At 51.8% G+C, this 27462-nt stretch overlaps 10 protein-coding genes across 10 annotated transcripts; 5 read left to right on the forward strand and 5 right to left on the reverse strand.

Annotated features, from left to right (window-relative positions):
- Positions 1–1613: 1613 nt before the first annotated feature.
- Positions 1614–4008, forward strand: CORC01_02493 (myb-like DNA-binding domain-containing protein; the record flags this gene model as incomplete). Its single annotated transcript, XM_022614143.1, has 2 exons — positions 1614–3617; positions 3676–4008. The coding sequence occupies 2 exons, from the start codon at positions 1614–1616 to the stop codon at positions 4006–4008; spliced, it is 2337 nt and encodes a 778-aa protein (XP_022479355.1).
- Positions 4009–4207: 199 nt separating this feature from the next.
- CORC01_02494 (major facilitator superfamily transporter) lies at positions 4208–6550 on the reverse strand (the record flags this gene model as incomplete). The annotated part of the gene is made up of 5 exons (XM_022614144.1): positions 4208–4841; positions 4965–5151; positions 5220–5244; positions 5351–5633; positions 5772–6550. The coding sequence occupies 5 exons, from the start codon at positions 6548–6550 to the stop codon at positions 4208–4210; spliced, it is 1908 nt and encodes a 635-aa protein (XP_022479356.1).
- Positions 6551–8705: 2155 nt separating this feature from the next.
- Positions 8706–10417, reverse strand: CORC01_02495 (uncharacterized protein; the record flags this gene model as incomplete). The annotated part of the gene is made up of 3 exons (XM_022614145.1): positions 8706–9801; positions 9923–10332; positions 10388–10417. The coding sequence occupies 3 exons, from the start codon at positions 10415–10417 to the stop codon at positions 8706–8708; spliced, it is 1536 nt and encodes a 511-aa protein (XP_022479357.1).
- A 1441-nt stretch (positions 10418–11858) lies between these two features.
- CORC01_02496 (uncharacterized protein) lies at positions 11859–13214 on the forward strand (the record flags this gene model as incomplete). The annotated part of the gene is made up of 1 exon (XM_022614146.1): positions 11859–13214. One exon carries the CDS (start codon positions 11859–11861, stop codon positions 13212–13214), a length of 1356 nt encoding a protein of 451 aa, XP_022479358.1.
- A 439-nt stretch (positions 13215–13653) lies between these two features.
- On the forward strand, positions 13654–14906 carry CORC01_02497 (metallo-beta-lactamase superfamily protein; the record flags this gene model as incomplete). Its single annotated transcript, XM_022614147.1, has 2 exons — positions 13654–13981; positions 14032–14906. The coding sequence occupies 2 exons, from the start codon at positions 13654–13656 to the stop codon at positions 14904–14906; spliced, it is 1203 nt and encodes a 400-aa protein (XP_022479359.1).
- Positions 14907–15150: 244 nt separating this feature from the next.
- On the reverse strand, positions 15151–16975 carry CORC01_02498 (uncharacterized protein; the record flags this gene model as incomplete). Its single annotated transcript, XM_022614148.1, has 4 exons — positions 15151–15309; positions 15369–16422; positions 16484–16525; positions 16584–16975. The coding sequence occupies 4 exons, from the start codon at positions 16973–16975 to the stop codon at positions 15151–15153; spliced, it is 1647 nt and encodes a 548-aa protein (XP_022479360.1).
- A 1734-nt stretch (positions 16976–18709) lies between these two features.
- Positions 18710–20227, reverse strand: CORC01_02499 (uncharacterized protein; the record flags this gene model as incomplete). The annotated part of the gene is made up of 1 exon (XM_022614149.1): positions 18710–20227. One exon carries the CDS (start codon positions 20225–20227, stop codon positions 18710–18712), a length of 1518 nt encoding a protein of 505 aa, XP_022479361.1.
- A 1759-nt stretch (positions 20228–21986) lies between these two features.
- CORC01_02500 (uncharacterized protein) lies at positions 21987–23852 on the forward strand (the record flags this gene model as incomplete). The annotated part of the gene is made up of 5 exons (XM_022614150.1): positions 21987–22041; positions 22174–22261; positions 22331–22489; positions 22549–22846; positions 22914–23852. 5 exons carry the CDS (start codon positions 21987–21989, stop codon positions 23850–23852), a joined length of 1539 nt encoding a protein of 512 aa, XP_022479362.1.
- Positions 23853–24510: 658 nt separating this feature from the next.
- On the forward strand, positions 24511–25109 carry CORC01_02501 (carboxymuconolactone decarboxylase; the record flags this gene model as incomplete). The annotated part of the gene is made up of 3 exons (XM_022614151.1): positions 24511–24662; positions 24722–24783; positions 24862–25109. 3 exons carry the CDS (start codon positions 24511–24513, stop codon positions 25107–25109), a joined length of 462 nt encoding a protein of 153 aa, XP_022479363.1.
- Positions 25110–25173: 64 nt separating this feature from the next.
- CORC01_02502 (uncharacterized protein) lies at positions 25174–26253 on the reverse strand (the record flags this gene model as incomplete). Its single annotated transcript, XM_022614152.1, has 3 exons — positions 25174–25708; positions 25791–26101; positions 26200–26253. 3 exons carry the CDS (start codon positions 26251–26253, stop codon positions 25174–25176), a joined length of 900 nt encoding a protein of 299 aa, XP_022479364.1.
- Positions 26254–27462: the final 1209 nt, after the last annotated feature.

Consider the following 27462-nt stretch of genomic DNA (forward strand, 5'->3'; position numbering starts at 1 on the left):
TGTCAACTCGTGCGTAGCGTGGTTGTTGTCGCAGTTCAGCAGGCTCAAAGTGTCCGAATCCCGGGTTATCAAAGACAAGAGACAGACTCGCTCGCCCCCGCGGTGCCACGTAGTTGTACAAAATGTGTCGTTGTTACCCAAAGGACTCGCCCGTATTTTCCACCTCCTCTCATCAATACAACTGGACGCCAGCACAAACCTTGATGCCCAAAATGGCAACATAGCAGCCTATTGTAATTTGTCCAACACATCTCGACAAGGTCCGGTGGTCGGCATGTTTTGCGCACCGATGGCGGACCGGTCCCGCGGAACCACTGTCCTGGAAGACGCCACGCTCCTCAACCACTTTAGTGAAAGTTTGCCCTGCTTGATCCCCCCTCTCTTCGCTGGCCTGGACAGGTCGGCCGGTTTCGTCTTGTCGTTGTCGCCATTACATTCCGGCTTCCGATTCGGTGCCCCCTCTTAGGACGATCCGAGAGCGACTGGTAATGGATGAATAATCCCATCTGCGACTTGAGAATGTGTTTGCCGCTGTCCGACGGCATATCCCCTGACTTCCGCGAGGGTGCGCTGTCTGTCGGGGCAGCCACTTTTAATTGTCAGACGGCGTTTTGCGCAGCGACAACGTGCTGCCATTGCCTTCCCTGCATGTGCTTGCTGCTGTTTGGATTACCTGCTGCCGTCTTCCGCGGTGCCTGACAACCAGGAACAGCTTTGTTGGAAAAGCATAAGTGGCAGTCTGCGCAAACCCCGCCCAACCGCAGGGACCCTAGGCCAACGCCACATTGCAAAGCATATGCTCAAAGCTCGTCACTAACAATTCTTTTCCCAGAATATTGCCTGTGATGTGCCGCATCCTGTTCCCAGTCACAGACGAACCCCCTCTCTTTAAAAGTTTCGACTCAACAGGACGCGTGGATGCTACTATGCCTCGGCAGCAGAATCAGGAAAGTGAGGGGTTGACAAGCTGAGTTCATGAATCCGGTTGTTCTTATCAATCTGTTAGTGGAGTTTCGCCGCCAATCACTGCCAAACTCCATGCACCCTCACCTTGTGTCGTCGTAATTGACTTCGATCCATGCTCGCACGACATGCTTTGGCAGGGCAGTACTATGGATGATGTTTTAACTTCCGGTTTGAAACCCGGGCTTTGGAAGAATACCGTCATGATCTAGCATTAGAAGAATCCAGGAATGGTGTCTCGGACCAACAAGAAATGCGATTGCTGGAATCGACATTATCATACTTTGGCTGAAAACATTGTGTCAAGAAGCCATGCCGTTTGGCTCTCAAAGTGTCGATGGAGAGGCCCTTGTATCGGTGACCCTGTCAGGCTTTCGCTTCGGATTGTCTAGAGCGATGGATTCGTTTCACCGACTACACCGAGAAGATCGAGGTGTACTTCGGTGAGCTGCATTAGGACCTTGACGTGCAACCAATCACCGCCACTCTCTGAAGCTGACTAAGACATGCCGAGCCGACTACAGCCTTGTGTACCCATCCTTCACGATTGGCCTTGCATTAATTTCTTTCGCGCAACGCCCTGGCGAAGGGGACTTTCGACAATCACAACTCGCGCCGCTCGCCCGAATTCTTCAATCCTATTCGCCATCATGGGCGTCGTCAAGGGAGGCGTTTGGACCAATATTGAGGATGAAATCCTCAAAGCCTCCGTGTCCAAATATGGTCTGAACCAGTGGGCGCGTGTCTCGTCACTGCTCGCGCGCAAGACCCCGAAGCAGTGCAAGGCAAGATGGAACGAATGGCTGGACCCGAGCATCAAGAAAACCGAATGGAGCAAGGAGGAGGACGAGAAGCTTCTGCACCTCGCCAAGCTTATGCCGACGCAATGGCGCACCATCGCACCTGCTGTCGGCCGAACCGCCAATCAGTGTCTCGAGCGATACCAGAAGCTCCTCGACGAAGCCGAAGCAAGAGAAGCTGGCCAATTCAGTCTCACGGGTGTTGATGGTGGCGAAGCATCGGCCCCTAGCGCCGACGATGTGAGACGACTACGCCCCGGCGAGGTCGACCCCGACCCAGAGAGCAAGCCCGCTCGACCCGACACGATCGATCTCGACGAGGATGAGAAGGAAATGTTAAGCGAAGCTCGCGCGCGTCTGGCCAACACACAGGGAAAGAAGGCGAAGAGAAAGGCCAGAGAACGTCAGCAGGAGGAGTCGCGCCGTTTGGCTGCGTTGCAGAAGCGACGCGAGCTGAAAACGGCCGGCATTAACATCAAAGTCGTTACTCGCAAGAAAGGCCAGATGGATTACAATGCCGATATTCCTTTCGAGAAAAAGGCCGCCCCGGGATTCTACGACACCGCTGAAGAGCAGGTCCGGAATGAACACCAGCGTGAGGCGTTCGATCCAAGAAAGCAACAACTCGCGAGTAAGCGCAAGGGAGATGGCGACGATGATGGGGAAAACAAGAGGAGGAAGAAGGAAAAGGAGGCACCCTCCGCATCGTTTCAGGCTGCCGTGAAGGCAGGCCAGATGCAGAAGATCAGAGAGGCCGAGCAGAGCAGCAAGAGAAGGGCGCTGAATCTGCCAGCTCCTCAGGTGAGCGAGGGTGAGTTGGAGGAGATTGTCAAGATGGGCATGATGGGTGAGAGGGCAAGCATGATGGCACGTCAAAGCGAAAACGATGCAACCCGTGGCTTAATCAGCGAATACTCGACCTTGAACAACAACGCCCCGATCCGAACGCCTCGAGCTCCCGCCCAGGAAGACCATATCGCGAACGAGATACGGAATATCAGAGCCTTGACGAACACCCAGTCTTCATTACTTGGTGGCGAAAATACTCCGCTACACGAAGGATCCGAGTCGACTGGCTTCGATGGCGTCGCCCCCCGCAAGCAAGTGGTTGCGACACCAAACCCTCTGGCAACACCAATGCACACAGGCAGCGTTGGCCAAACACCAGCACGCGTTGGACAGACTCCGATGAGGACGCCTCGCGACAGCTTCGCATTGAATGCCGACGGCAGCCAAGCTCTCGTTTCGGCGACACCGCGAGATGTTAAGATGCGAGAAATGGCCCTGCGCAGCCAGTTGAGACAAGGTCTCGCATCTTTGCCCAGGCCCAAAGATACCGAATGGGAGCTTGAACTTCCTGAAGATCAAAAGGACGTTGCTTCAAATGAGGATCAGTTGATGGAAGATGCTGGAGAGAGGGATCGCCGGGAACGCGAGTTCAAGGCAGCACAAGAAGCACTGGAGGCGCGGAGACGAACACAGGTCATGCAGAGACATCTGCCTCGCCCGCTCAAAGTGGATGTCTCGGCTCTGCTTTCGAATGCCGAGACTATCCAGGGCACTGCTGAAGCACTCATTGCTCGAGAGGCTGCTGCTTTGGTCGCCAATGATGCTGTCAAGTATCCTGTACCCGGCTGCAGGGTCAGTGGCACAGCCCCTCGGCTGGACACCATCAGCGACGATGACCTGGCAGAGGCACGTCGCCAGATTCTATCAGAGACCAAGCCGAGGCCGTCGTCAGCCGACATTCAAGCTTCGATCGAGGCCCGGAGCAAGACGTCTTTGCTTTTAGGTCTGGGATGCTATGGCGATGATGAAGAGGAAGAGGAGGCAGCTATGAAAAACGCTTTCGATGTAAGAGACGTCACAGAGTTAACCCTTTTGTGCTTTCGCTAATCCTTATCATACATAGTCTATCCAAGATTCCATCTCCAGCACCGCTGAGGAGGGTATCAAGCTCGAGAAGAAGTTGGGTCTACACCTGGGTGGATATCAGAAGCGACAAAAGATGCTCAAAGACAAGATTGGCGAGGCCGCCGAGGCGCTGGAGAAGGCCAACAACGCCCTCAGCGGTTTCAAGACGCTTGCCATTTCGGAGGAGGTTGCGATTCAACGGCGTCTGAGTGCTCTGAGGGAAGAAGTCGGGTTTGTCAGTAGGAGAGAACGCGAGGCGCAGGAGCTCTACCGCAAGACAAAGGATGAACTGGATGCGCTGCGGGTTAATGGGATGAATGGTCACTACTGAAGGGGCGTGTATTATAACGGGCGACGAAAAGGTGCTATCCGGCTTGGAACAAGGCAGAAATTGAAGCTGTATGATGTGGGTCGCGAAAGATTTCGCTGGAATGCTAAAGCGCCTGGTGCCACACAATGCTATATACCATGATGAACGACAATTTTTCCTGATTTATACCACTGATGTACATGACTACTTATTACTGACCTCATTTTCTCGCACCCAGTCTGGGCAACTTGATGGGGACGAGCAGCGCCACCGAAAGGAGGGCAATCACCGTGCAGCACAGGAACGTCGCCCTCAAAGCCGCCTCGTAACTCATGACGACCTGATCACGGTACACCGCCGGCAGCTTCACGATGGACTCGACGCTCTCCCTCACCTTGCGAATCACCTCGTCCTTCTCGGGCCCTTGGACGTACTCGCTCAGGTACCCCACCAGCGTATTCTGTAGGACGAGACTACTACTCGCGACGCCGAGGACCATGCCGAGCGAGCGCCATAGGATGAGGGTACTCGTGACGACGGCCTGCTCGCGCTGGTCGCTGGCGGCGAGCACGGCCATGAATGAACCAGGGAACTGCAAGCCTTGGCCGATGGAGAAAGGGACGAGGCAGAGAAGGTAGACCCATGATGGCCAGCCGCGGCGCATGAGGGCGAGGGTGAGGGTGCCGACGAGGAGGCCGATGGCGCCGGTGAGCGGGGGCCATTTTAGGCGGCGGGTGTAGGTTATGAGAAAGCCTGTTGCTGTGCCGACTATGGAGGAGACAATGGAGGGGAGGACGAGGCGGAGGCCGGACGAGGTTGCTGTTGTGAGGAGGACCGCTTGGAAGAAAAGGGGGCTTTTTGTTTTTAACTTGGTGTTAGATTTTGATTCTTTTTGTAGATAAGAGAGATTCTTGTTGATGCTGAATGCAGGGGACTGTGGCTGTTGCGAGGACGTATCGGAGGGCAACGAGACTTACATGTTGAAGATGATGGCGTTGCTGAGAAGAGCCGCGATGAAGTTTGAGAAGATGAGGTTCATTCGGGGCGAACGGCGAATGAGGTAGAGAGGCATGATTGGGCGGCTGACGTAGGACTGAACGTAGAGGAAGACAGGGAAGCAGACGCCAAAGATGGCTAGAGATGCGATTACGAGGGGATGGGACCCTGGGATCTTGTCAGCTCACTATCCCGAGACGTGGACGCTTACTTCATGAGTGATTTGAGAGGCTTACAAGGCAGGATATTTCCTCCCAGGTTCTACAACATCGTACAACGTTAGATCAAAGCTGACAACAGCCAGGGGCACAGGCACTGCGTAACACAGCCATGTGCCATCGGATAGGGTGAGGTCATAGGTACTTACAAGACCGAGGACGAAGAAGGTGATGGCCGTGGTCAGGAGGATTGAGCCCTTGAAGTCGAAAGCCTTGAGGGCCTCGAAGAAGCTCTCCCGTTTGCCGGTCATGCCCAGGTCGCTGGGGACGGCGATCACGGCAATGATGCAGCAGATAATGAGGGGCGGGACCTGGATGCCGAACTCCCACCGCCAACCGAGGTGGTCGGCCATGGCGCCGCCGAGGGCTGCGCCCAGGGCGGATCCGACGCCGTAGATCATGTTGATGTAGGATTGGTATGCGCCGCGGTTCCTGTTTCACCTACTATTAGCTTTGCAAGTCTCTCTTACAGTGGGTAGTTCCCCTGTTGTGTGAAGAATGGACACGTCTATGTACGTCCTATAAGGCGCAAAAGAAGGAGACTAGAAGGCATTTGAGAAGAAGACTCACTCAATCGGGACCAAATCGCTGACAATAATACTGCCCAAAGTCATCATTCCGCCGGCGCCGAGACCGCACGCCGCCCTAGCGAGGATGAAGCTCGTCATGCTCTGGGCGAGCGCGCACCACACCGTCGCGACGCAAAAGATCACCATGGTGGCGACGTACGGCGGCTTCCGGCCGACGCTGTCAGACAGCCTCCCCAAGATGGGCTGGAACGCCGAGGAAGTCAGCAAAAAGGCCGTGGACAGCCACGAGGCGCTGTTGGAGGCGTGGAAGTAGGACGTGATGACGGGATGGGAGGAGGCCATGATTGTGCCGTCGAAGCAGGCGATGAAGTAGGTGAGCAGGATCTCGGCAAAGATGAACCAGAAGCGGGAGCGGGAGATGCCGTTCAGGTAGGGCGTCGAGGCGACGCTGCTGCTGATGGAGACGGCATCGTCATTGTCTAGGTAGTCGTCGACGGCGGCGACTCCGGTCACGGAGGCGCGATCGGAGCGGCTTGCGAGCGATGGCCGGCGGGGTTTGGAGGCCGTGCTGTAGCGCCGGGGCCCGCGGAGGAGTGGGTTTACCGTCGACTCGGGTTCGAGGAAGGGTCCTGAGGAGGGGATGGACCTGGAGAGGAGGAGGTCGAACTCGTTTGGCGGGATGGCGTTTTCGTCTTGCGGGGCGATGGGGAGAGGGGTCGTGGGCTCGTCGACGTGGAGGAGAGGTGTGCGCTCGTCTGTGCGTGTGGTGGAATGTCCGTTTGACGAAGACGGCGCCGGGTTGTTCTTCCGGGGTGCCATTGCGAAGGATACGCAGAGGAACTAGGGTGGCATTCAATTTCACGATGGGACGGCGGGAGATCTGCTCATGAATCAGTCTTCCGTGGGGCTTGGGAGCATCAAGGGCCGGAGGTAAGGAAAAGCTTACTCAAGATCCAGATCTAATCGTCTGATCACAGTATTGCAGATGGACCGCGCGCAAAACGTCCGGTTTAACGACCCTGTTGCAGTTCACAATTGTTGTTCGATCTCAAAGGATTGCGTCCCAGAAAACACGATTCAATGACATGGGTGACATATACCAAGCATATGTCATGAGTCAAGACAAGAGGCAAGACGAGAGAGAGGAGGAGACTGGAGATAGATCGAGAGAAAGAGGTGAAGCTGGGAAGAGAATTCCGCATTGAGATGGGACGCGAGCGCGAGGAAGGCACGCCTTTTTCTGCTCGGCCAGCCAGGTCCGGGGGCCGTTGACTCAATGGATCGGTGTACGGATACTTCGTAATACCTTTTACTATTGGGTCCGCCGTTGCCTTGTTTCCCAAGGGACTCGCATAATGCAGAGCAAACCTCCGTACCTTGTGGGAAAGAGTACATGGCCAGCCACCGCGCTGCGGCATCGCTCCCGCCTACCTTACCGCTTACCACCCGGTCACGGCCCCGGCCTTTGCGCGCTGGCAAGCTCAGTTTGCCGGGCCTGGTGACTCGTTTTCCAACAGTCAGCACCTGCGTCGGGTCTCCTGCCTTACCTTCAACCCCCGACCCCTTCATCTGCATTACATACATGGACCTCTTACGACCATGTACATAAAGGGCGTCGAACTTAGAGGCCCCTATCCAAGTCCCCTATTTCTCATCCTCACCGAGGGCCTCAAAAATTCTGTCATTGCCAATCACGCAATAGCGGGTATGCAAAGGCGGCAGAAGCGTCTGCCGCGGAGTCATGCCGAGATGCGTCGCTTACCTTAGCATGAACGAAGACCGCCCATTGTCCAGCGGGAAGAGACTTAAATCGCCCACTTCCCCAACTATGCCTTTGCTTTTTCAGCTGCAGAGCGCCAGAGCGGCGTTTTTGTAGTGGGCCGAAGAATCTTATCCCAGGGTGGGGGTTCCTTCCATCCCGGCCAGCGGGGCCCCCCGTTCCGGTGCCGGATGTTGGAGCCGACCCGATTTGGTATTCCAGACCTACCTATCTGTACCTAACCAGTGCCTACCGACATTCGCTTCTCTGCTCAGCCGTTCTATCCAACAGTGTAATACCTCTCTTTCTTCTTGTGTTCTTACAATCTAGCAACGTTATGCTGTTTCGCGCTCGTTATTGGGGCTCATGCGCCAGCTTTAGCCTACAACCGCAGTATTGGAAGACAATCAAGATCATGTCGTACATGTGCTACCGTTTCGCCTTTCTGTGTAACCTCAAATTCCCGGTTAGAGCTCCCTCTATACTGAGTCTTGTACACGTTTCGAGAGAGAATCACCGAGTTCGATGTCGCACAGATCCGTGTATATCCCCGGCGGGAAACATTCGGAGCCTGGGGGTGTTTGAGGGTCTCTGCAGGCTGCCAGTAACCGGGCTAGTTTCCATGGAGAAAGGGTGTATGCAATCTTCCGCAAATCAAATTACTCAGGTTTTTCTACTTTACCCAATTAGAATAGGTCCGTTTTCTTTCGCTTTTTCGAGCCCAACGTGGGTTTGAGCTTCCAAGCCGAAGCCGATGATGGGAGCCGAAGCCGAACATTTTGGTCCCTGTCCAGAAAATCGTATTCGGATAAACCAGCAATGTCTCGCCCTGAGAGAATCTTGAAACAGAACATGCTCATGACGGCTGGACCTTCATAACTTCCACGAAATTTCTCGTTTCTTTACGGGTAAGTACATGCAATATTCGAATTCGCTTAGGTCATGGATCCTTTTTGTTGGAAACCGTGGTGGAAACCGCAGTGGCCTGTTCTGCAAGAGAATCCGAACAAGGTAACGGGCAAAGACTCAAGAGCGCCATGCTGCGAGACCTCTACATTAACCAAGAGCAGTCTTTCGATAGGGTATCTATGGTTTTGATCCAACGGCGTCGTCCCAAGGGATTTAGTTTGCGGCAAGCGTTCACGGCATTCGATAGTAGCCTCCTACTACTTGAGAAGATGACATGTATCCTGGCTTCGGCATCGTGGCTCAGGCTCATTCACCTTCCATTTCAGATTCGTACCAATCGTATAACGAGACAGGATAATCCTCCACCGTTCCAATCTTGTCGACCAGATTCTTGTTGAGCATTCGCAAGAATAGTCTGTCATTGGTGTCGCCTTCATAATCGTCTGTCCAAATGTCGTTATAATTCTCCCACGGCCTGTTGTTGTGCTCGTACCGTGGATGGTTGGAAAAGTAGGTGAGCTGCTCCGCTCGAAAGAGCTCGAGGCCGGGGCAGTTCGTCCTCAGATGCGCAAAAACATCTTCCCAGTTCCCTCCGTCCCAGTGGATCTTGATGTCGTCCAAGTTGACTCGGCGGATGACTGAGTCTTGTTTCGATAACGGGGCAGCCGACAACAGTTGTAGAAGCGACGGTACGTTTGCCCAAAGTCGGCGGAGGGAGAGATTACGCAGATTCTTAGTCCCGAATTTGGGACTTTCCCACTGCAGAATGTCCAGGTTGAGGTAGTGTGTCGCCTCGATGCCAAGGGACTCGAGGTTGGGGCAAGATGCCACAAAGGCCCAGAGTGCATCCTGATGTTCTCTGTTGGGATAGGCTACTTGGGCGTTGCTTGGCGCGACGGATCCCAGAATAGTCGTCCTATCGCCATCGTTGTTCTCCTCCTCCGTCCTGGTGTATTCTGCGCTTCCACTCGGTCCCGTCTCATCGACGATGACCAAACGCAGCTGCCTAAGGCGATCCCTGGCATCTTGAGACAAGGCGCCAGCCAATTGGCCAACATGCCACGTAGAAGGCACCGCTAAGCTGAGATCTGCCAAATGCTGGAAAGCCGGGCTGGCGAGGCCATATCTGATTGTAGCCAAAATCTCATCCAAGCCTTGCATATCGTAACACTGAGCCATGAGATCATGTTTGCTCACGGCCCCGGGAAAAGTGATGCTGAAGCGCTCAATGCGTTTGACGTTGTCAAGAAGGCGTCGAAGGAGCGCATGTTCGTCGCTCTTCCCGTAATGTAGCTCATGTTTGAAACGCGCTGGGGCCGAAGTCCACCAATCTGCGGTCCTGAGTTTGTCGACATAGGAGTTCAAGATAATGTAGTCATCATCGACATCCTGGCCTTCGAATCTGTACGAGCCTTGGTCAGTCGTTCGTTTTAGTATTGGTAGTGAGTGAAACTTGAGGATAGGCTAGCATTTTGCAAATTCCTGAAGCGCTTTGGATTGAGTGGCGGAGAAATTCATCTTACTTCTCATAGTCGTACGAGTAGAGCCGCGAAAAAGTGCGTAGGTCATCCAGGTCGTCGATGCTGAGATTCCTGATCCACCTGCTAGGACCGCCATCGGGCGCATCACAGAGTTGGATGAAAAGTTTAAGGCGGCTCCTATTGTCAAAGGGGATATTCCACCATGCATGCTTCTGCAGTATCCTGCACACGGAGAAGTTCCATTGGCGAGAGACCAGGCGCAGTCTCGAGAAGCTGCCCCCGGTGCTCGGCAATTTTTCCCGATTGAACTTGATCGAACGGCCAGAGCCAACTTTGTAGCGTGGATCGACAAGACTCTTCCCGGAGGTTGACGTGAATGATGTCCATTCATCCATGGATGTGATGCCGCGGACCTTTCTCAGCGGTTCATATACCACCAATCCAGCAAGAATCTATCCAAGGCGAAGAATCAGCGGAATGCACTTAGCCATGAAGGATCCAACGAACCTGGTCAAGAATTTCGAGAGGAAATTCCATGATGCTTGATATATCCTTACTACATCATTGAAGTGCGGAAAAGCGATCAGGAAGGAGGCGGATGGTTTTCCACATCTTGAGTGGTAAGGTGGTGAGTTGTAGTTGCTTTCCCCTGGATAGGCAGCAGCAGCCGTCGGAGGGTCAAGCTTAGCGCAAAATCAGGGATCTGGCCGCCATGGGATTAGTCAGACGTCCTGCAGAAAGAACGGAAGGGTCAATCACTTACCAGTTTCCACGGGATACCTCACAACATCAATCTTTCCGACTTCATAATCTCATCCTGCCGACACCTACTGCGACTCAGCGAAGGACTTTGTTAATATATATGGACCATGAACTGTGTTTTCGTCCATTTCAAGATACCCACAGAAGCTGAAGGCCCAAGCAGAGGGGCAGCTGGGAGGGACTCTGGACGAAACTAATAGTGTTGTCCAAGAGTTTGATTCATGAGCCAACTCAGCCCGTCGAACCTAGAGATCACTTCTGATACGTTCGTCTCTCATTGATTTGTTTCGTAAAATTCATCGAGGACAAAGTAATGTTGCCAGTGCTGGGTGGAAGTCTACAAAGGCTGAGCGGCCACATTTCTGGGCCGTTATCAAGTCTAAACATGTGACTGACTGTTCCTGATATGTGCAAGAAGAATGTTTAGTGAACCAAAATTACAAGGGGCTTTGGTATCTGCGCCTAGATTGATCACGACTAATACAGATTGCTATCAGTGCAACTTAATCTCCGACGTATTAAAGCTTTGAATCATGATCAAAGCTATTCTCAGATTAGATGATCGCCCAACTTTGACATTTCTATCTGCTTTCTGGGTATAAACCGCTGAACATGCTGAGATTTCTGACTCGTGAAACGTGCCGTGGCGCCTGGAACACTCAGCATGAAAATAAGTTATCACATTTCTCATGATCACAGACAAAATAGAATATTTTGAAACTTTCTGTCTGTACTTAAAGATCAAGTCGAATAGAAGCATATCAGGAGCTGTTAATAAGACGCCAAATTTTGGCATCACTGCGATGCCACTCAGCAATGCTTCGAGCAGTTGACGTCCATCTATCGTGTCATCGAATTTAATATTTTCCAAAGAACCAATGATGGCTGATGCCAATTCAAGAAGCTTTCCGACCGAACTCTAGGTCAGAGGATAAAGAGTTGTATTTTTTGACACATCGACACCCTAGGTACGTAAGATTGCAAAAGTTGGCATGGGACTTGAAGCTGGATAAGTTGTCATGTGGTTGCCTTAGGTACCTCATGCAAGCGATCACAGGTGGGGGACATCCGGCATAACGTACCCACTTTAACAAGGTCATGCGCTTAGTCATCGCATCGCGAATCTGCGAACCGATCTCAACCGATACCAAGTTTTGCCGTCTTGAATCTCATCCAGAATATTTTACCTGCAGGGGACGATGAAAAGCAGTATACAATGACACGACGTCTCGATGACGGCACAACAGCATACGACCCATTCACAGGCGTCCTACCCGTTCTACCGCCAGATGCGCAGCTGCCAGATAAGAAGCCGCGCAGCAACGCCGCAACCGCAGCTTCGGCCGCCGGCGTGCGAGCCTTGAGCGCCCAGGCCATCGCCTTCTACTTCCGAGCTCCGGTGAAGGCCTTCTTCCGCACTCGTGTCGACTACCTCGCTTACGCGCGCAGTGTGCATCAAGCCCAGATTGAGCTGCTTGCACAGGCCGCTGCGAAGGAGCCCTCGACCAAGCTGAAAGCGACCCTGAACCAGGCATGGTTCTATCTAAGGGGCACGACGCCAGGCGTGCTCACTTCAGCGGTGAGGCAGCACGGCTGGAGCGTGCTTCCTAATCAAGTCTTGCCGCCGCTCATCGCAAACGTGGGTGTCGGAGCTGTGTTGTACACCAGCTACCTCACAATCCTTGGCAACCTGCATGAAGAGAGCGGCAGGGCGACAAAGACCGTCTACCCACCACCACACCCGACTCAAACCTTTACCGCTGGACTTCTCGCCGGAAGTCTCCAGAGTGTCATCGCAGCACCACTAGACGCCATCCAAGCTCGATATGACCATCGCGACCTCATGCCTACAGAAGGCGGGAAACCAAGGAGCATGTGGGCCTTCAGTGCCGAGAAGCTGAGGGAGATTGGTGTGCGTGGCATCTTTGCGGGATGGGGGTTGTCTCTCATGAAGGACAGTTTCGGTGCCGCCGTGTTCTTCAGCGTTTTCGAATACGTCAAGGCTCAGGGGTACTACCGCTTCGTCTCATGGTACTATGGCGGACTCGAAGAACACATTGTTGACTTCATGGCCCAAAAACGACCGGCAAAGAAGGGCAAACCAGAAGACGACGAAAAGCAGCCCCTTATCATCCGACCGCATTACGCCATAGAGCCCATCTTCTTGCTCCTCGGAGGCCTCAGCGCCTCCTTTGCCCAACAGGTTCTTCTTCATCCCTTGACTCACGTGCAAGTGGAGCACTGGGATCGCCTGGAAGAACTCGACGCCAAGGCAGCGAAACTGAGGGAGGCCAAGGGGGCCGACCCAACGCAACGAAGAGACGGATGGAGGATGACGAGAGCTTACTACCGGGCTTATAAAGAGACCTGGTCGGAATGCTGCGCAGAGGCCGCAAAGGAAGGATTAGGAGTGAGGAAGTGGCTGTGGCGGGGTTTCTGGTGGAACGCTATCCGCCAAGTCCCCAGCACGAGTGCTGGGTTGATCATTTTCGAATTGGTGCGACGAAAGTACGGCCTCGGCAACGAGGAGGTTCGCATTATGGGAGATGGGTACGATATCCTACTAAACTAGAGCATATGGCGCGCGTGCGGGCGTTTGGAGGTTGAATTTTGGTTTTCTCGACTCCATTGGGCATTTATATAAATCAAACCTCGAGACTTTTCTTATGCTTTCAATACACTGATTCCATCTTAAGCTTATTGCCGAGACCATTGTACGGATTCGTATGTGAGGCTTACATGCAAGATACATGCAAGTCTATGGCTGGTGTGTGGCTAACACCTTCGGGTAAACATTTCCTGGAACTCCTGATGGAGCAATAAGCGTCCATTTTTGCCTCCAAAACCTGGAGAAGTGGAGAAGACATGTTCATTTGATAACCACCGATGACGTCGGGACACCATGCGGCTTAGGAAAGTTCATGTCTCAAGGACGCACCATCTCCCCTCTTTGTCTTCCTAACGTCGTTGCGTAGGCAAACCACAAAAGTTAAAACCTTTAAATCGACAAAATGACCGCCATTCCAGAATCGGACAATGTTGTTCGCGTCAAACTTGTCGACACGACAACTGCAATGGTCGGCGTGGCCGAGTCCTTCGTCCAACCGGTCGTCAAGGGGCATGAGGTCATCAATTTCTGCTCATTGGCTTTCCTCCTGGAGCATGAGAAGCTTGGTAAAAAAGCAATGTTCGATCTTGGAGTCCGGAAAGACTATTGGAACCTGCCCAAGGGTGTCCAACAAGGGGTGCTGGGACCAGATAGCGTGATCTTTGGCATGAGTGTGCCAAAGGGCATTGATGAGGTCTTGACGGATGGGGGAGTAGATCCAAAGTCGATAGGTAAGAATCTGTTATCCTCTGGTCTAGAATTCAAGAGCCGTCTCTTACAGGAAAGAAAACAGACTACTGCATCTGGTCTCACGCCCACTTTGATCACCGCGGAGACGTATCCGTCTTTCCCAAATCAACAACATTGGTCACGGGGCCCGGGTACTTCTCGTCGAAAGGCAGGCCCGGGGGGAGAGATGATCCACAGGCGGCAGCAGAGTTTGAAGGCCGGCCGCTCGAGGAAGCCAACTTTGACAAAGACCTGATGGTAGGCAAGTTCAAAGCCCAGGATTTCTTCGGCGACGGTTCTTTCTACCTGCTCGAGGCTCCCGGGCATCAGCCGGAGCATATATGCGCTCTCGCCCGGACGACGCCGTCTTCGTCCCCCGAGGGAGCCACGTTTATGTTTCTGGGCGGCGACATTTGCCATTTCGCAGGTGTGTTCCGGCCGTCCGAGGAGACTCCGCTCCCGGATGGCATTCCCGCTTCGGCCATTGCTTTACGTAGAGACTGGGCGTCCAAGGCCGTGTGCCCATGCTCCCACTTTACCCCTCACCATCCCAACGCGTCCGATGAGAAATTGGGGCGAATCACGCCATGGTACGAGCTACCTCGTGGAGGGAAGCATCCTGTCTACACAGATATCGATCTGGCCACAGAGTCGGTTGCAAAGATGCGGGAGTTGGATATCAAGGACAACGTAATGGTTTGCATCGCCCACGACGCGAGTTTGCTGGACGTGTTGCCGGTGTTCAACAGGCAGCCAGATAAGGACATTAATGATTGGAAGACGAATGGTTGGAAGGCGACGACTTACTGGAGCTGGTTGAACGAAGTGTCTGTGGACGGTAAGACGCCACATCCTCCGGTCGTGGAGGGCTTTTGGAGGGACGGCAAGAAGTGGGACTATGCGGCATACCTGGAGACTCTCAATTGAGACTGTACGCTTTCAGGGTTGACCGGAGCCGCTGGTCTGGTAAAGAAGATTGCTACGAGCATCGAATACATGCTTTGTGATGACATTATTGAGCATTGAGAATGAGCCCTAAAGTATTGCAAAGGGCAAAAAGAGGTAACCCCGAAACTAGATCGCCGACAATTAGGCAAGCAGAGAAAATCTACATGTACTGTGGATACCGATGCTCAACCATAAACCTTCAAAATGGCTTGGTAATCCTCAACTACTCACTCTCCTCCGCCTTCTTCGCTTCCGCAGCGACATATTCGAAGGCCGTCATGTCGGGCTCACACGTGGTTCCAATCTCAGGCATCTTACCATCCTGGAAATACTCGCGGACAATGTTATCTACGCACTTCGAGGGATGGTTGGTGTATCCATGCTAGAAAAGAGCGGTCAACTTCCACTTTGCCACGCAGATCGTGGTTGAAAAGCACTTACACCAACGCCGTAGTGAATGACAGCTCGACTGTTTCGGAACCGCGCAGAAATCTCCCATGCCGTGTTCTCCGGGGTGGCCGGGTCCCAGTGACCGTTGATTATGAGGACCGGGAAGCTGGTCCTGACGTTCCTCAGGGCATTGAGGTCGATCTTCTCTGCGGCATCAAAACGCCAGCGAGAGCATTGTAGGCGCAGCCTGGCACTGGCATCACCGAAAGAGCTCCCCTCCCAGTGAGTTCGGTAGATGGAGTATAAATCGTCTACATTTTCGACGCGGAAGGACGAGTCTGCGCAGGCAATGCCCCAAACGCTAAACGTACCACCCTCGTTCCATTCTGACGGCAGTTGAGGAGGCGCTGGGGTAATGGCGCCAGTCCAATTCCCTGTCAAAGCGGCGTGGACTCTCGAGACGGCCAGTGGGTATTGCAGGGGCTTGTAGAGTTCTGCCAGCAGGGACATCTTGAAGAGAGACACAATGTCATCTTTCTCGTTTGTGGTGTCGTTTTTGTCGTTGATCTGCTCCTCGAGCAGGGTTTCAAGTGCCGCCATCAGACTGTCCCCCGTTGTGTCGCTGCCGGTAAAGTTGGCCAGTACGCAGGCTTCGGGACCGGCCTTGACACACTCGTCAAAGAGGTGGTGTAACGCGCGCTCCGTGTCTCTTTGTCCGGTTTTCCAGGTGGTGTCGGCATAGTCGTCCGCGATGAGATTGCTATCCAAGACGAGACGTCCCACGCGGTCGGGGAACATGGAGGCGAAGACTTGTCCGAGGACGGTGCCGTAGGAGACTCCCCAGTAATTCACCTTAGGGCCTTGGTCGAGAGCGTCGGCGATCGAAATCATGTCTCTGGCCACGAAAGGTGTGCCGACGAAGCGGCCGTACTTGGCTTGATCCCTGAAGCAAGCGTCCGCTGTTACCGCCCAGCCTTCCCAATCTATCGTCTTGATGCTGTTCCAGATATCGCCCTTTGGTAGCGTTTCGAAGTCACGTCGGGTGACGGAAGTCTGTCCAGCCGATGTTACGTTGCAGATGTATGGTATAGTTTTACCAGTGCCTCTGAGCATTCGTTAACCAAGAGAGCCGTTTAGGCGGGCATGTAACACAACAATATACTCACCGAGGATCGAATCCAATAATATCGTAGTTGCCTCCAACGATGCTACAATCACTGAGTTAGCAGACAGGAAGCAACTAGAATGATTCTGACGACGACCTACTCGCGCAACTTGAGACCCAGCCTGGCTACCGACTCGACGCCAGAACCTCCAGGTCCACCTGGATTCCACATCATGCTCCCCAAGTAAGGTTCTTTGTTTGCACTGGCCTTGATCAATTGGAGCTGAATAGTTTCGCCAGAGCTTAGACTGGTGTAATCTAAGGGAACCTCGAGTCTGGCGCACTGGAGCTTCTCGGGCAATGCATCTACCAGAGCGTTGCCTGCCTCCCCAAAATCCAAGTCGCACTCTGTCCATTGGATGGATGACTTGTTTGATGGCGCAGAAGAATTCTGACCGTCACTGCGTAAGGCGAGGTGTGCGTCATCAGGTAAGGTTAGGGCGTTGGCTGAAGTAAGAAGGAGAGGGCTGAGAAAGATGTTTTGCGGCTTCATGGTGAATGATTACAGAATGGCGATGGTTTGATGTTGTGTGAGCATACTCAGGAGACATCGTTCTCATCTTTGGCAACAGCTTGCAGTCTTATATGTGCGACGAAATGTGAGAAGCAGTTGTTGATAGTGATGGGATCTGCGTGGCTCGAGCACGTTGACTGCCTAGTGATAATCAATTCGAGTAAACAAGACAAATACAAGGTTCCAATCTCAAGGATCGAGGCTATGCGGCTGACCCGCCGGTCCGTGAGCTTGATTCGTCAAATAGTTGTAATATCTTATTCCATCGTTTCCGAATTGGCGCCTTGGCGACGAACAGCTGAGCCCGAGTGAGCCCGCAGAGGACGTCTCAAGTCTCAATGTGGCAAGTGAGTTGCATATGTGCTGAGCTTACATGCCAACCCAACTTCGCTTTCAGCCCTGTTTGTCTCACACTACGATGTGACAGCTTCGAACTCCATTGGGAAGAGTGGATGTTGTTGTATTGTCAGCAATCTTGACCTACGTAATTGTTCTGCCACGCTTTTACCCCTTTAGGGAAAAAGGGGTAGAGAGGTACAACAAGCAATATGCGGAGCGCCTGCTAGGCGGGATGGCGGGGTAAATCCACCACGCCATGATGAACATTATTAGCCTAGAGGCAGACAAATTTCCTCTTGCTTCATTGGAAAAAGAATTCAGTGTCTCGGGATGCCGTGTAGCCTTGGCGGCGCATCGTGTCCTGGTCGAAGAACCTTGTGTCTTGCTTTAGGATTTGAAATCCTTGGCCACTCCAATGACCATCTCCATCGACATCTACGCGTACTTTACTTGTCTAGAATATCCAGCAGCAGATCAAGGCAGTGCAACCGAATCCGTTTGGAAGGTTTCTCATTTTATCTATGTTAATTGCCGGCGTCCATCGTCATAGTGGCGGCGAAATTGATTACAAGGAAGCGATGTAAAATAACCAATGCCCCGCTGCTGCGAAGATACACGGCTCTCCGTGAACATAACTTATCGCATGGGCGAGTTTACAATAGTTAATTGATTCAGGTGAATACAATTTTAAAATTCTGAACCTCAATTTCCGACTTTAAATTTCCAATTGCTAGAGATGTCGAATCGCTAATACCAGACTTTACTACTATAAATCATAATCTGGCTTCCTGTGAAACCGAAGCTTGTTTACTTCTAATTTCCATTAATGAAAGAATCCATTTTCTTACGGTCATTATAAGCGTTCGTTTACGTATCACAGGGGTGATTGTTCGAGTCGAACCGTGGTGACGAAGGGTCAATTAACTGTATATTGATCTCTGCGTGAGGTGGAAAAGGTTAGACCGTCAGTTGAACGCTGATATAGAGACCCTCAGATGGCCCCTGCGCTGGCGCTGACTCGAGGTCGAATTGGGCTTCCAATCCGACAGACAATAAGAGACCCTAATTTTATCAAACCTTTTCTACCACTGCAACCAATTCCAGTCGCAACAATCCTGTATCGTGAAAATCAGGAGATGCTATTTCTGAAGCTTGTTATATAATTTGGCTTTGGGACTCGTAGTTTCAAATCTTTATATTGTTGTCTAGACGGAGAAAACTAATTGGAAGACAACTCCGAGATTGGCTGAAGTTTGCTTTGAATTCATTATATTGACACTCAATCAGAGTCAATGACTATAACATTTGAGTCTCTTCTTCTGCAGACCGGAAGGAAATTTGCATATTGTTCCACACGTGTAGGTCTGTCATCCCTCATCTTGTGCCGACAAAGATTTTATCGGGATTCTGAAAGGGAGAAACACCCTCATCCATGCTCTCATCATCACTATCGCTGTCACAATCTTTGCTGTCTTTGTTGATATCGCCGTCATCATCGTAACTGGGAGCTTCGTCCAGCATATCCGTATCAAAGTCCTCTGATTGCTCATTTTGAACTTGCTGGTCAGAAGAGACAACCTGCAGGTACTCCTTGGCCCACAGTGTCGGCCGATTCCCCGATTCCCCTGAGAGCTTCCACAGCATAAAACGTTGTAGACTTCCACTCAGAAGCCTGGAGACGGAATCCTTTGTGTACATGCCATCGAGACAACAAAGTTCTAGCACAACCAGAATGAGAACCACCTTCCACCATATTGATGTCCAGAAGGAAGTCGGCCAGATGAAGATCATTGTGAGTGCCTCCCCCACAGCAGCAATATGCCAACGACTGGGGAAGACATGATTCCAGAGAACCCGCGCGTCGTTTGCTAGATGTTCTAGAGGAGCCGGGAAAACACAAGTTCGCCAGTGCCTGGCGAGCTCGCAAGGGTCGAAATCTCGTCTTGGGTCGCTGAACCGAACTCTGTGCCGCAGCCTGTGTTCCCACTCTGGCAATAGCCTGCCTTGAGAGTCCCACGGTTTCAGTTCGCAAAAGGCTCTCCATCTGCCACAAACCTCCAGAGCAATTTCGTCACTCACGTCAAAGTATTCTTTATGCTTCTTTTCGCAGGCACAGGTCCATGATCGACGAAAGTTGGCCAACTCTGCGTGGACCAACCTCTCGGCAATTCTGTTCAAGAAGAATTTTGGCGCTATCGCACCTTGATGTTCGAAGAATTCCGGGTGCTTGCACTGGTTTTGAATACTTTTTCCACGCTCCGTTGGGTGGTCTTTGGTAATGCCGATTTTAAGCAGCTGGCTGCCTTCCCGCAGCTTGGTGACGAAAATATAAAGGTAACCCGGGAGATGGGCCTTGGACCCGGGGCCGGCCTTGATCAAATACTCGATGTTGCGGTCGATTTGAGGGCCGTTCAACTGCCTCGCATGCGTTGAAGGTGGCTCGCTCACACTCCGACCTGGCGCGATAGGCCTTTGACCTCGTCTCTCGGTTTCGGAGTGTAGCTTTGGGGAGGTGTGAGAGGTGTGAAATGACGGCCTAACCCGGGCCACGTCTCCAGGATCGTCCAAAGGAGGCTCATGATCGTCGGGTTTCTCAGATCGGGACGATCTCGCTGTTTTCGACAACGCTGCAGATGTTGACCTATTTCTGGGGACGGTTTTCTTTGACGGTGTGTCCACCTCGGATTCTTCAGGCCCACCAGAAGCTGGAGTCCAGCTGGGGTCTGCGACTTGATTCCCCGAAAGGAAATTGAATGAGGCTCGTCGGACTGGCTGATCAGGTGTCAACCCCCTCGTGGCCGGCGCTAAGGGTGATGATGCTGTGCTCGGCTGCGCTGCATTCACCGCCCTGGCTCTGCGCTTGGTAATCTTGAGCGGCGTGGAACTGTGCATCGAGGGAAGAGTGGAACTGTCTGGAGGACGAGAGTTTCTGTGGGGTGGAAGACCAAAATCTGGCATTTTCAAGAATTGTTCAGACAGCTGCGTTCAGCAGAGTTGAGATCAGCTAGGGAGGTGATCAGGATTTGTGAGCAAGTGGTTCAAAAGCCCACGCCACTGCATCCCCGGGTCTCTCACTGCTATAAATACAACCAACATCGGGTTGACCGCAATTCCTGAGAACGATTTCAGGATGTTCTCTCTCACTTAGGATATCGAGCTGTAAGCGCCCTTGTTGGTTGCTCATGCTGCGCCTCCTGAGTTCTGTCTGAGCATCCTTGCGCCTGCATCGGAAGCTTCCACATCAGGACCAACGAGGCAGAATCTCGCACCCAGAAGGGATTTTCTTGCGGTTTTCTCCACCCCAACAGCGACCAAGTTGGTGGCATTGCTGCAGTGCGCCATAGTCTGCGTGGGGGTCTCGGTCACAAGTTGATTACTGCTGCTGCGACTTTTCCGTCGGCTGTGCGTTGAAGAAAGAGAGGCCGCCAATTTCGACTAGGATACAGTGATAAGGGGTTAGATTCTGGGGGAAAATCCCAGCTGTTGAGGAGAAGGTTGGAAAGAATATCTTGAGTCTTGCGACTTACGTTGATAACGTGCAAACTCACTAGGTATTTGCATTCTAACTCGACGTTCGCTAAACTCCGAAGTCCTCAAAAGGGAGAACAGCTTCAAGACAGCGTCGATACAAGGGATTTAGCAACCTGTAACCTTTGAGAGATCATGCAAGGAAACCGTATCAAATAGGCAATTGAAAGACTGATCTGCTTGCGGCGGCAGCGACATGTTTTGGTTGGCGCCAACCAGCGTAGCACCAAGGATTGAGGAATCCAAAGAATCGGGTGGTTGACTGCGCTGGAGGCTGCTGCCTGATGAGTGCGTGAGGCGCCGGCTGGTTACCAATCCTATTCTTGCTTAAACCAAAGACTCGCGATGAGATCCCTGCGGGTTTAGTCATATTTGAATGAGGGCCTTACAGCTTAATGTAGACCTCTATTAAGAGGTGTTAGTTCATCAAGGAAAGGTTGAGTATTTCTAGCTGCGTCTCTTATTATCAACATGGGACGGGATGGCAAGATAAAAGGAGAAAAGATACGAGAACCCCGAATAGACTTTCCAGGTAATTTTCAATCAATTCAAGCCCAAACTCTCTACTCATGTCAGCTTATGGTTGGTCCGCAGGATCCATTTTTGCTCGGCAAGACGGGGCTCTCAATCTAGCGAAATAGCGACATCCGGGTCGACCCGGCCGGGGCACACTGCGACGTCGGTCTTCTCATTCTTGTCTCTCGTGTAGCTTCAAGAACCGTTTTGCGTGGACTCAACTGAATTGAACTCTGGCCGTAGATAAGTTGGCTTGAAATGACAAGGTTCAGAGCTATTGTCGGTGGTTATCTTGTGTCTTTGCATGCCGAACACGACATCCCATTGCTCACGTGACGCAGCGATGGTGACATCGCTTCTGAGGATGGCGACAGATGGCGAATACACCCGATCAACCCAGTTTCCGTCCAGAGCCCCCTCTTAACGTGTGACAGATGACAAATGGGTTTGGCCTGACTCGAATGCAAAGTTCATTCGTTTCTGGACTGTTGTCATACTTTAAATACTTTTGCACACGTTCATGTGATTGTGAAACAGCTTTGCCTAGTGAATGAATCCAGCCATTTCTTGGATTTCGCTGGTCTAAGCTTCGGGACACTCAGATACCATGGGCGGAGAACGGAAGATCAAGTCTGTTGCCATTATTGGCGCCGGCGCTGCAGGTAAAGTCCTCTCAAACCACGCGTGCTTCTGTGATACAACAATGCAAGCCACTGCAAGCCACCAAGCGAACATGTACTTGGGTCATTATTGTTGTAGAAATATATGACTGACTCACTTCTGGTAACATCTAGGTGCTGTCACGGCTGCAGCTTTTAAAGCGGAAGACTACTTTGAGCGAATCCAGGTATTCGAAAGAAGAGAGTCCGCTGGCGGAACATGGTACTGGGTTTCTTAATTTTCTTTCGGTCTTTACTATTTATTACATGAATGACTGACTTTGTTTTCCAGGATCTACGACCCAAGTCCATCTGAGCTGCCTCCACTCCAGCCCGGAAGCCTCCCGCCCGATGTTGATCCCGCAGTGGAGATCCCGGGCGACCTTCCCCAGGTCAAGCCACATAGTCAACGAGAACGATATTCACAGACTCCCATTTACCAGTCTTTAACGTAAGCGCAATCGAATATCTTGATACTGGTGAGAGATTTCCTCTAACGATACACCAAAGCACCAATGTCCCAGACATTGCAATGTCGTTTTCGGACTCAAGGTTCGCCTATGGGCCTTTTGCGCCGCACTGGATCCCGCGACAATACATTGAAAACTATTTCTCTTCGCATAAGACTGATTCTTCTCTGGTACTCAATACCACAGTCGAAGACGTGACAAGGATTCCGGCCAAGGACAGACCTGAGCAGTGGAGGTTGACTCTGCGCCAGTTCGATGCCGCGCGTAACGTCGATGTTTGGTGGCAGGAGGTGTTCGACGCCGTCGTTTTCGCCAACGGTCACTACTCAGTACCCTACGTATGCACTATTCTCCATCAAATTACGGTTCCGAAATTCGAATTGGAAGTGACTGACATGAATTCAGGTGCCTCATGTCAAGGGTCTAGACGAATACATCAAGAAGTTCCCAGGCCGAGTCGTACATTCCAAAACTTACCGCACCCCGCAACCGTACACCGGAAAGAAGATCCTCACCATTGGAAACTCTGCATCTGGACATGACGTGACAGAAGAGTTGGTAAAGACAGTTCGCACCCCTGTCTATCAATCCCGACGGTCCAAGTCCCGCTGGGATGGCGACGAGCCGCCTCCGGGCATCGCCTGGAAACCAATCATCAAGGAATTTCGCCTCGACGGGCGTATCATTTTCGAAGATGACTCGTATCTCGATGACGTTGATCACATCATCTACTGCACGGGCTACAAACCATCGTACCCATTCTGGAACTCGGAAGCGAACGGTGGACGGCCATTGTACGACTACAAGAACGGAAAACTGATCAAAACGTTCTGGCACACCTTCTTCCAGGACTTCCCGACGTTGGGTATTGTCGGTATGCCAAGAGTTTTGACCTTCAGGAGTTTCGAGTACCAGGCTATTGCGTTGGCAAGAGTGTTTTCCGGACGAGAGTCCGTTGCGCTGCCACCTGTTGAGGAGCAGGAGCGATGGGAGAGAGAGAGGGAAGAGCTTGTCAAAAAGGAAAGAAGAAACTTCCACGACATTGCCTGGGAGACTGGAGAAACTTTTGAGTGGCTCAACTGGCTGTTCCGTGTCGCTGGTCTTCCGACGCTCAGGGCCAAGGGACGGACGCCGCCTGTACTTTCCGAGGAGTTGATTTGGGCGGTCGAGCACTTGAGGAAGTATCCTGAACCTGGAAACCCAGATGAAGATGAAGGGAACCGGGGTGGAGCGCATAGTCTCGGGAACCCTCATGGTGAAAGTCGTAAGCAAGATGGGCAAGAACATAAAGGAGCGTTGAAGTTGGCACAAAGACCAAAGAAGGATCTTTTGGAGTTTATTTAGGCCGATTTCCCGACATATTAGATACAAGTAGTATGATAGAGGTTGTTCTTTTACTTTCTCCTTGAGAAATTACTGTGCCGAGAGAAGACGAGTTGTGTACCGTGTACATGCTTGGCTTTTTCGATGCTTCCATAACTTCAAGGATACTAAAACGACAAATATTCGCTATCTTGAGCAGAAGGAAAGAACACTCGGAAGTCAATCATCCCCATTTTCCAAGGCTTAAGAACGACCTTCGAAGTTCCAACTGACCGGTCAATAGGATTTGCCCTCTCACCTACGGTCCTTGCAACAACAAAGCGATGAATTTCTTAGTCAAGGAATGTAATTTTGAGGCTCATGCAATTCTGGAATGCGGTAGATGGGATAACGCGGAATAGTCCTCACACGCTGTGCGTCTTAGCGGGGTAGTGCGGGGTGTGCGCTTATCCCCCGGTTGCGGATCGGTTCAGCGCCATCGGTCAGTCTCTATTCACTAAAACTCGGATGTAACCCCACAGTCTCAATTGGTTTTGTGGCTCCGCCGAACACGGATGGCGAGTTGTTCCTCGTGAAGCGGGGAGAAATACTATTACATCTCTGTTCCATGCTTTCTGGGCCGTCGCTACTCGATCTCTTCACCTTAAATCAACATTTTCTTTCAGCACCAAGAGCAAAGATGACATCCGAGAATAGCAAACAACTGCGCGATGAGCTGTTTGAAGCTGGCCTTAAGAACCGACGGGAAGTCGTTGGAGAGGCTTATGTCGAGACTGCTATGCGTAACGGCTCGAGCGAGTTCGCCTATGCTCAGCAAGAGCTGATCACCGAGTGAGGATAGCAAAGTAACAAAATCAAGTCCAGTTCTAATCAAAGATCCATCAAAACAGGTGGGCTTGGGGAAACATCTGGTCACGTCCCGGCTTGGAACGCAAGCAGAGAAGCCTACTAAGTGAGTAGATTCGAGCGCCGCCGCAGTGCCTTCATGCCTGCTTGGACATGAGGTGGCATGGTCTGACACGTGCACCAGATATCGGTATGCTCATTGCTCTGAAAAGCTGGGCCGAGTTCGGGATTCATATTCGTGGCGCGATCCGGAATGGGTTAACAGAGCTTGAAATCCGTGAGGCGATCCTTCAGGCGACAGTTTATTGCGGTGCTCCAGCGGGTGTCCAGGCTATGAAAGTCGCTGATGAGGTCATCAAAGATATGATAGAGAAAGGGGAGCATCAAAGACAGTTGTCAGAGGTCTCGCCGAGCTACAAGAAGCCAGAGTAGATCGCAAAAAGCGATAATCGGATTGAACAATTGCGGCCCAGTATATGAAGATGAACAATCCTATTTAGCTGTCTACGGAAAACCAATCGGCGGGTTTAATGGGGGTTGAAGACCACAGTTCGTTGAGTTCGACAAGCATCGCATCAGCAACGGCAAACTGCTTTTTGACTTCGTGCAGAAGCTCAGCCACGGCCTGCCGTTGCCAATTTTGACTCGCTCTTGCCCCTGCTATTCTAAGGGGGAAGAGGAGCAAAAGAGGCGATAGACTAGAGGATCGAAGAGCTTTCCTTGTTGTCTGGAAGATGTTTTCGACATGTTTCGTGATCTCGTCTCGGCTGAGCACTGGTACTGCAACGGTCATCGCCTGCCATTGATGCACGTCATAGTCGTAGTTTCCGGAGAGATATATGCTTGTTGCCGCGTGGTAATTCATGGCCAAAAGCATCTCATCGTGTTGGGCAGATGAAGACGATGCCGCAAAACTCCACCCCTCAAGTGCATCGCGTAGATAGAAGCCTTCAGTTGCCAATTCCAGCGCCTCGGTTGATAGAACCTCGCCTTCAGGGTCAATGAAGTATTTCTCAATGAACAGGCCCGTACTATAGTGGTGTAGGTTAGTATTTCTTTTTCCTCCTTGATACAGGGCCGACGGAGTATCAGAATCTCAGCATTGGAACTCACCGTGCTCTAAGCCTGGAGCATAGAACGACCAGATTCAGGAGATCATCCAGAGAAGCGTGGTCCAGAGAAGCGTGATCCTTCATCGTTGCAGTTTGTGATAAGCTGCCTGTCAGTTTCATCCACTCTGGTGCTGCCAGGAAGCTGGACTGGTTGAAAATGATGCTTCTACAGACTTCAAAGGTGCGAGCCTGGATGAAGAAGTTTCGCATTGTTCCGGACATACATGCTGACGGTCCGCTGGCAATGAGGGCCTGAGATGTGCCGAACACCATGTGCTGTAGCCATTTCTGACCCGAGGCGTCTTGCATCAACTAATGTCAATGTCAACACAAAGCTTCTCCACAAGCCAAAAAGAAAAAAGAAAAAAAGATTAGGCGCATTTGAATATTATATGCCGAGATCCACGAACCTCGAATAAACCAAGGAAAAAGGTTGACCAGAGAATACTGTCCTTCCGAGCCATTGTGGAGTCTGAGACAGCCCCTCGGAGACGGGTGATGGACTGAAGATAATGTTCAAGTGCGAAACGCAGGCTTTTCTGGCAGCTCAACGCGCCGAGCATGTGTGCCTGCATAGCGCCCAAGGCCAGCATCGAGTCCAGCAGGTGATTGCGTGGGGCTCGTCCTGCTTGACCAGAAGTACTGATCAAGTCCTGGACGTCTGAGAGAAAGGATGGCTCACGACCGGTGAAACTATTCTTTCTTATGAACAAATCAAAGTAAAAGAGATAGCTGGCCGTCTGGTCTGGAAGCGGTGCGGCGGGGAACTGTGTGCTAGACGTTGCGAAAGATTTGGGTGTGAAGAGCTTCCCCTTGGTCAACCGGATTGTAGCTCCGTTCCTCGGAGCCGGCGGCGCCGGGAATGTGCATTCGATGCCGCGTTTCTGGCATTGGGCGCACGGTTTCGACCCGGTACACTTGAATCAGTCAGCACTGAGAAATTTCTTCTACCCCTTTCTAGAGAGGCCAAAGTTGCTCGCTGCGATAGAATTGAGAGTAAGTCCAGGGTGGGTTTGTCGTACCTTCGAGTGGCTTGCGGCGCATGGCGTGCAACGGGAACGTCTAGTACGACGATCGAAAGGTCCAAGTTGCATTGCTACTTAACCACGTAATCTGTGAATGATATGGCAATTTCCTTCTCTTCAGATTCGTTCCTGTTCACCGCGGAGATTGTGAGAGCAGTCATCATAGTGTGTATGTGTTCGAAGTCTTCACGCAAGCTGCATGTGTGTATGATGTTTAGAGCGCCGGGGAGATGAGTCTGAGAGTGGATCAGAGCCCTGAAGGCACCAAACCCAAAGCGGAAGCAATTGAGCGACGCTAGCCGTAAAACCCCAATAGAACAGGGTATTTTGGCCAATTACATAACAGCTGATGTCTTGCCTGAGATGGTGCTGGGGAAGATTAGAGCCACAGTCTCGAAGTGTCTTCAAGGTCCCGACTCAAGCCATGGGATGCGCAGCTTCTCTTTTGCTCTCTCTATCCACATTGCCCAGCCTACTCACACTTATCTGAAATGGGCAGCAACCACGCGAGAGGTCTTTCGTGTGTAATTTCGGGTACGGCCAGGGGACGATAGATCAGTATAAGATGCAGCTATTTTCTCGTTCTGTTTCATCTCCTTTCACTCAGTCAAGCTGCATCTTTCTTGATCATTATATCTCACACTTACT

This window comes from Colletotrichum orchidophilum (assembly GCF_001831195.1).
Source record: "Colletotrichum orchidophilum strain IMI 309357 chromosome Unknown Scaffold_14.1, whole genome shotgun sequence".
NCBI classification, from domain to species: domain Eukaryota; kingdom Fungi; phylum Ascomycota; class Sordariomycetes; order Glomerellales; family Glomerellaceae; genus Colletotrichum; species Colletotrichum orchidophilum.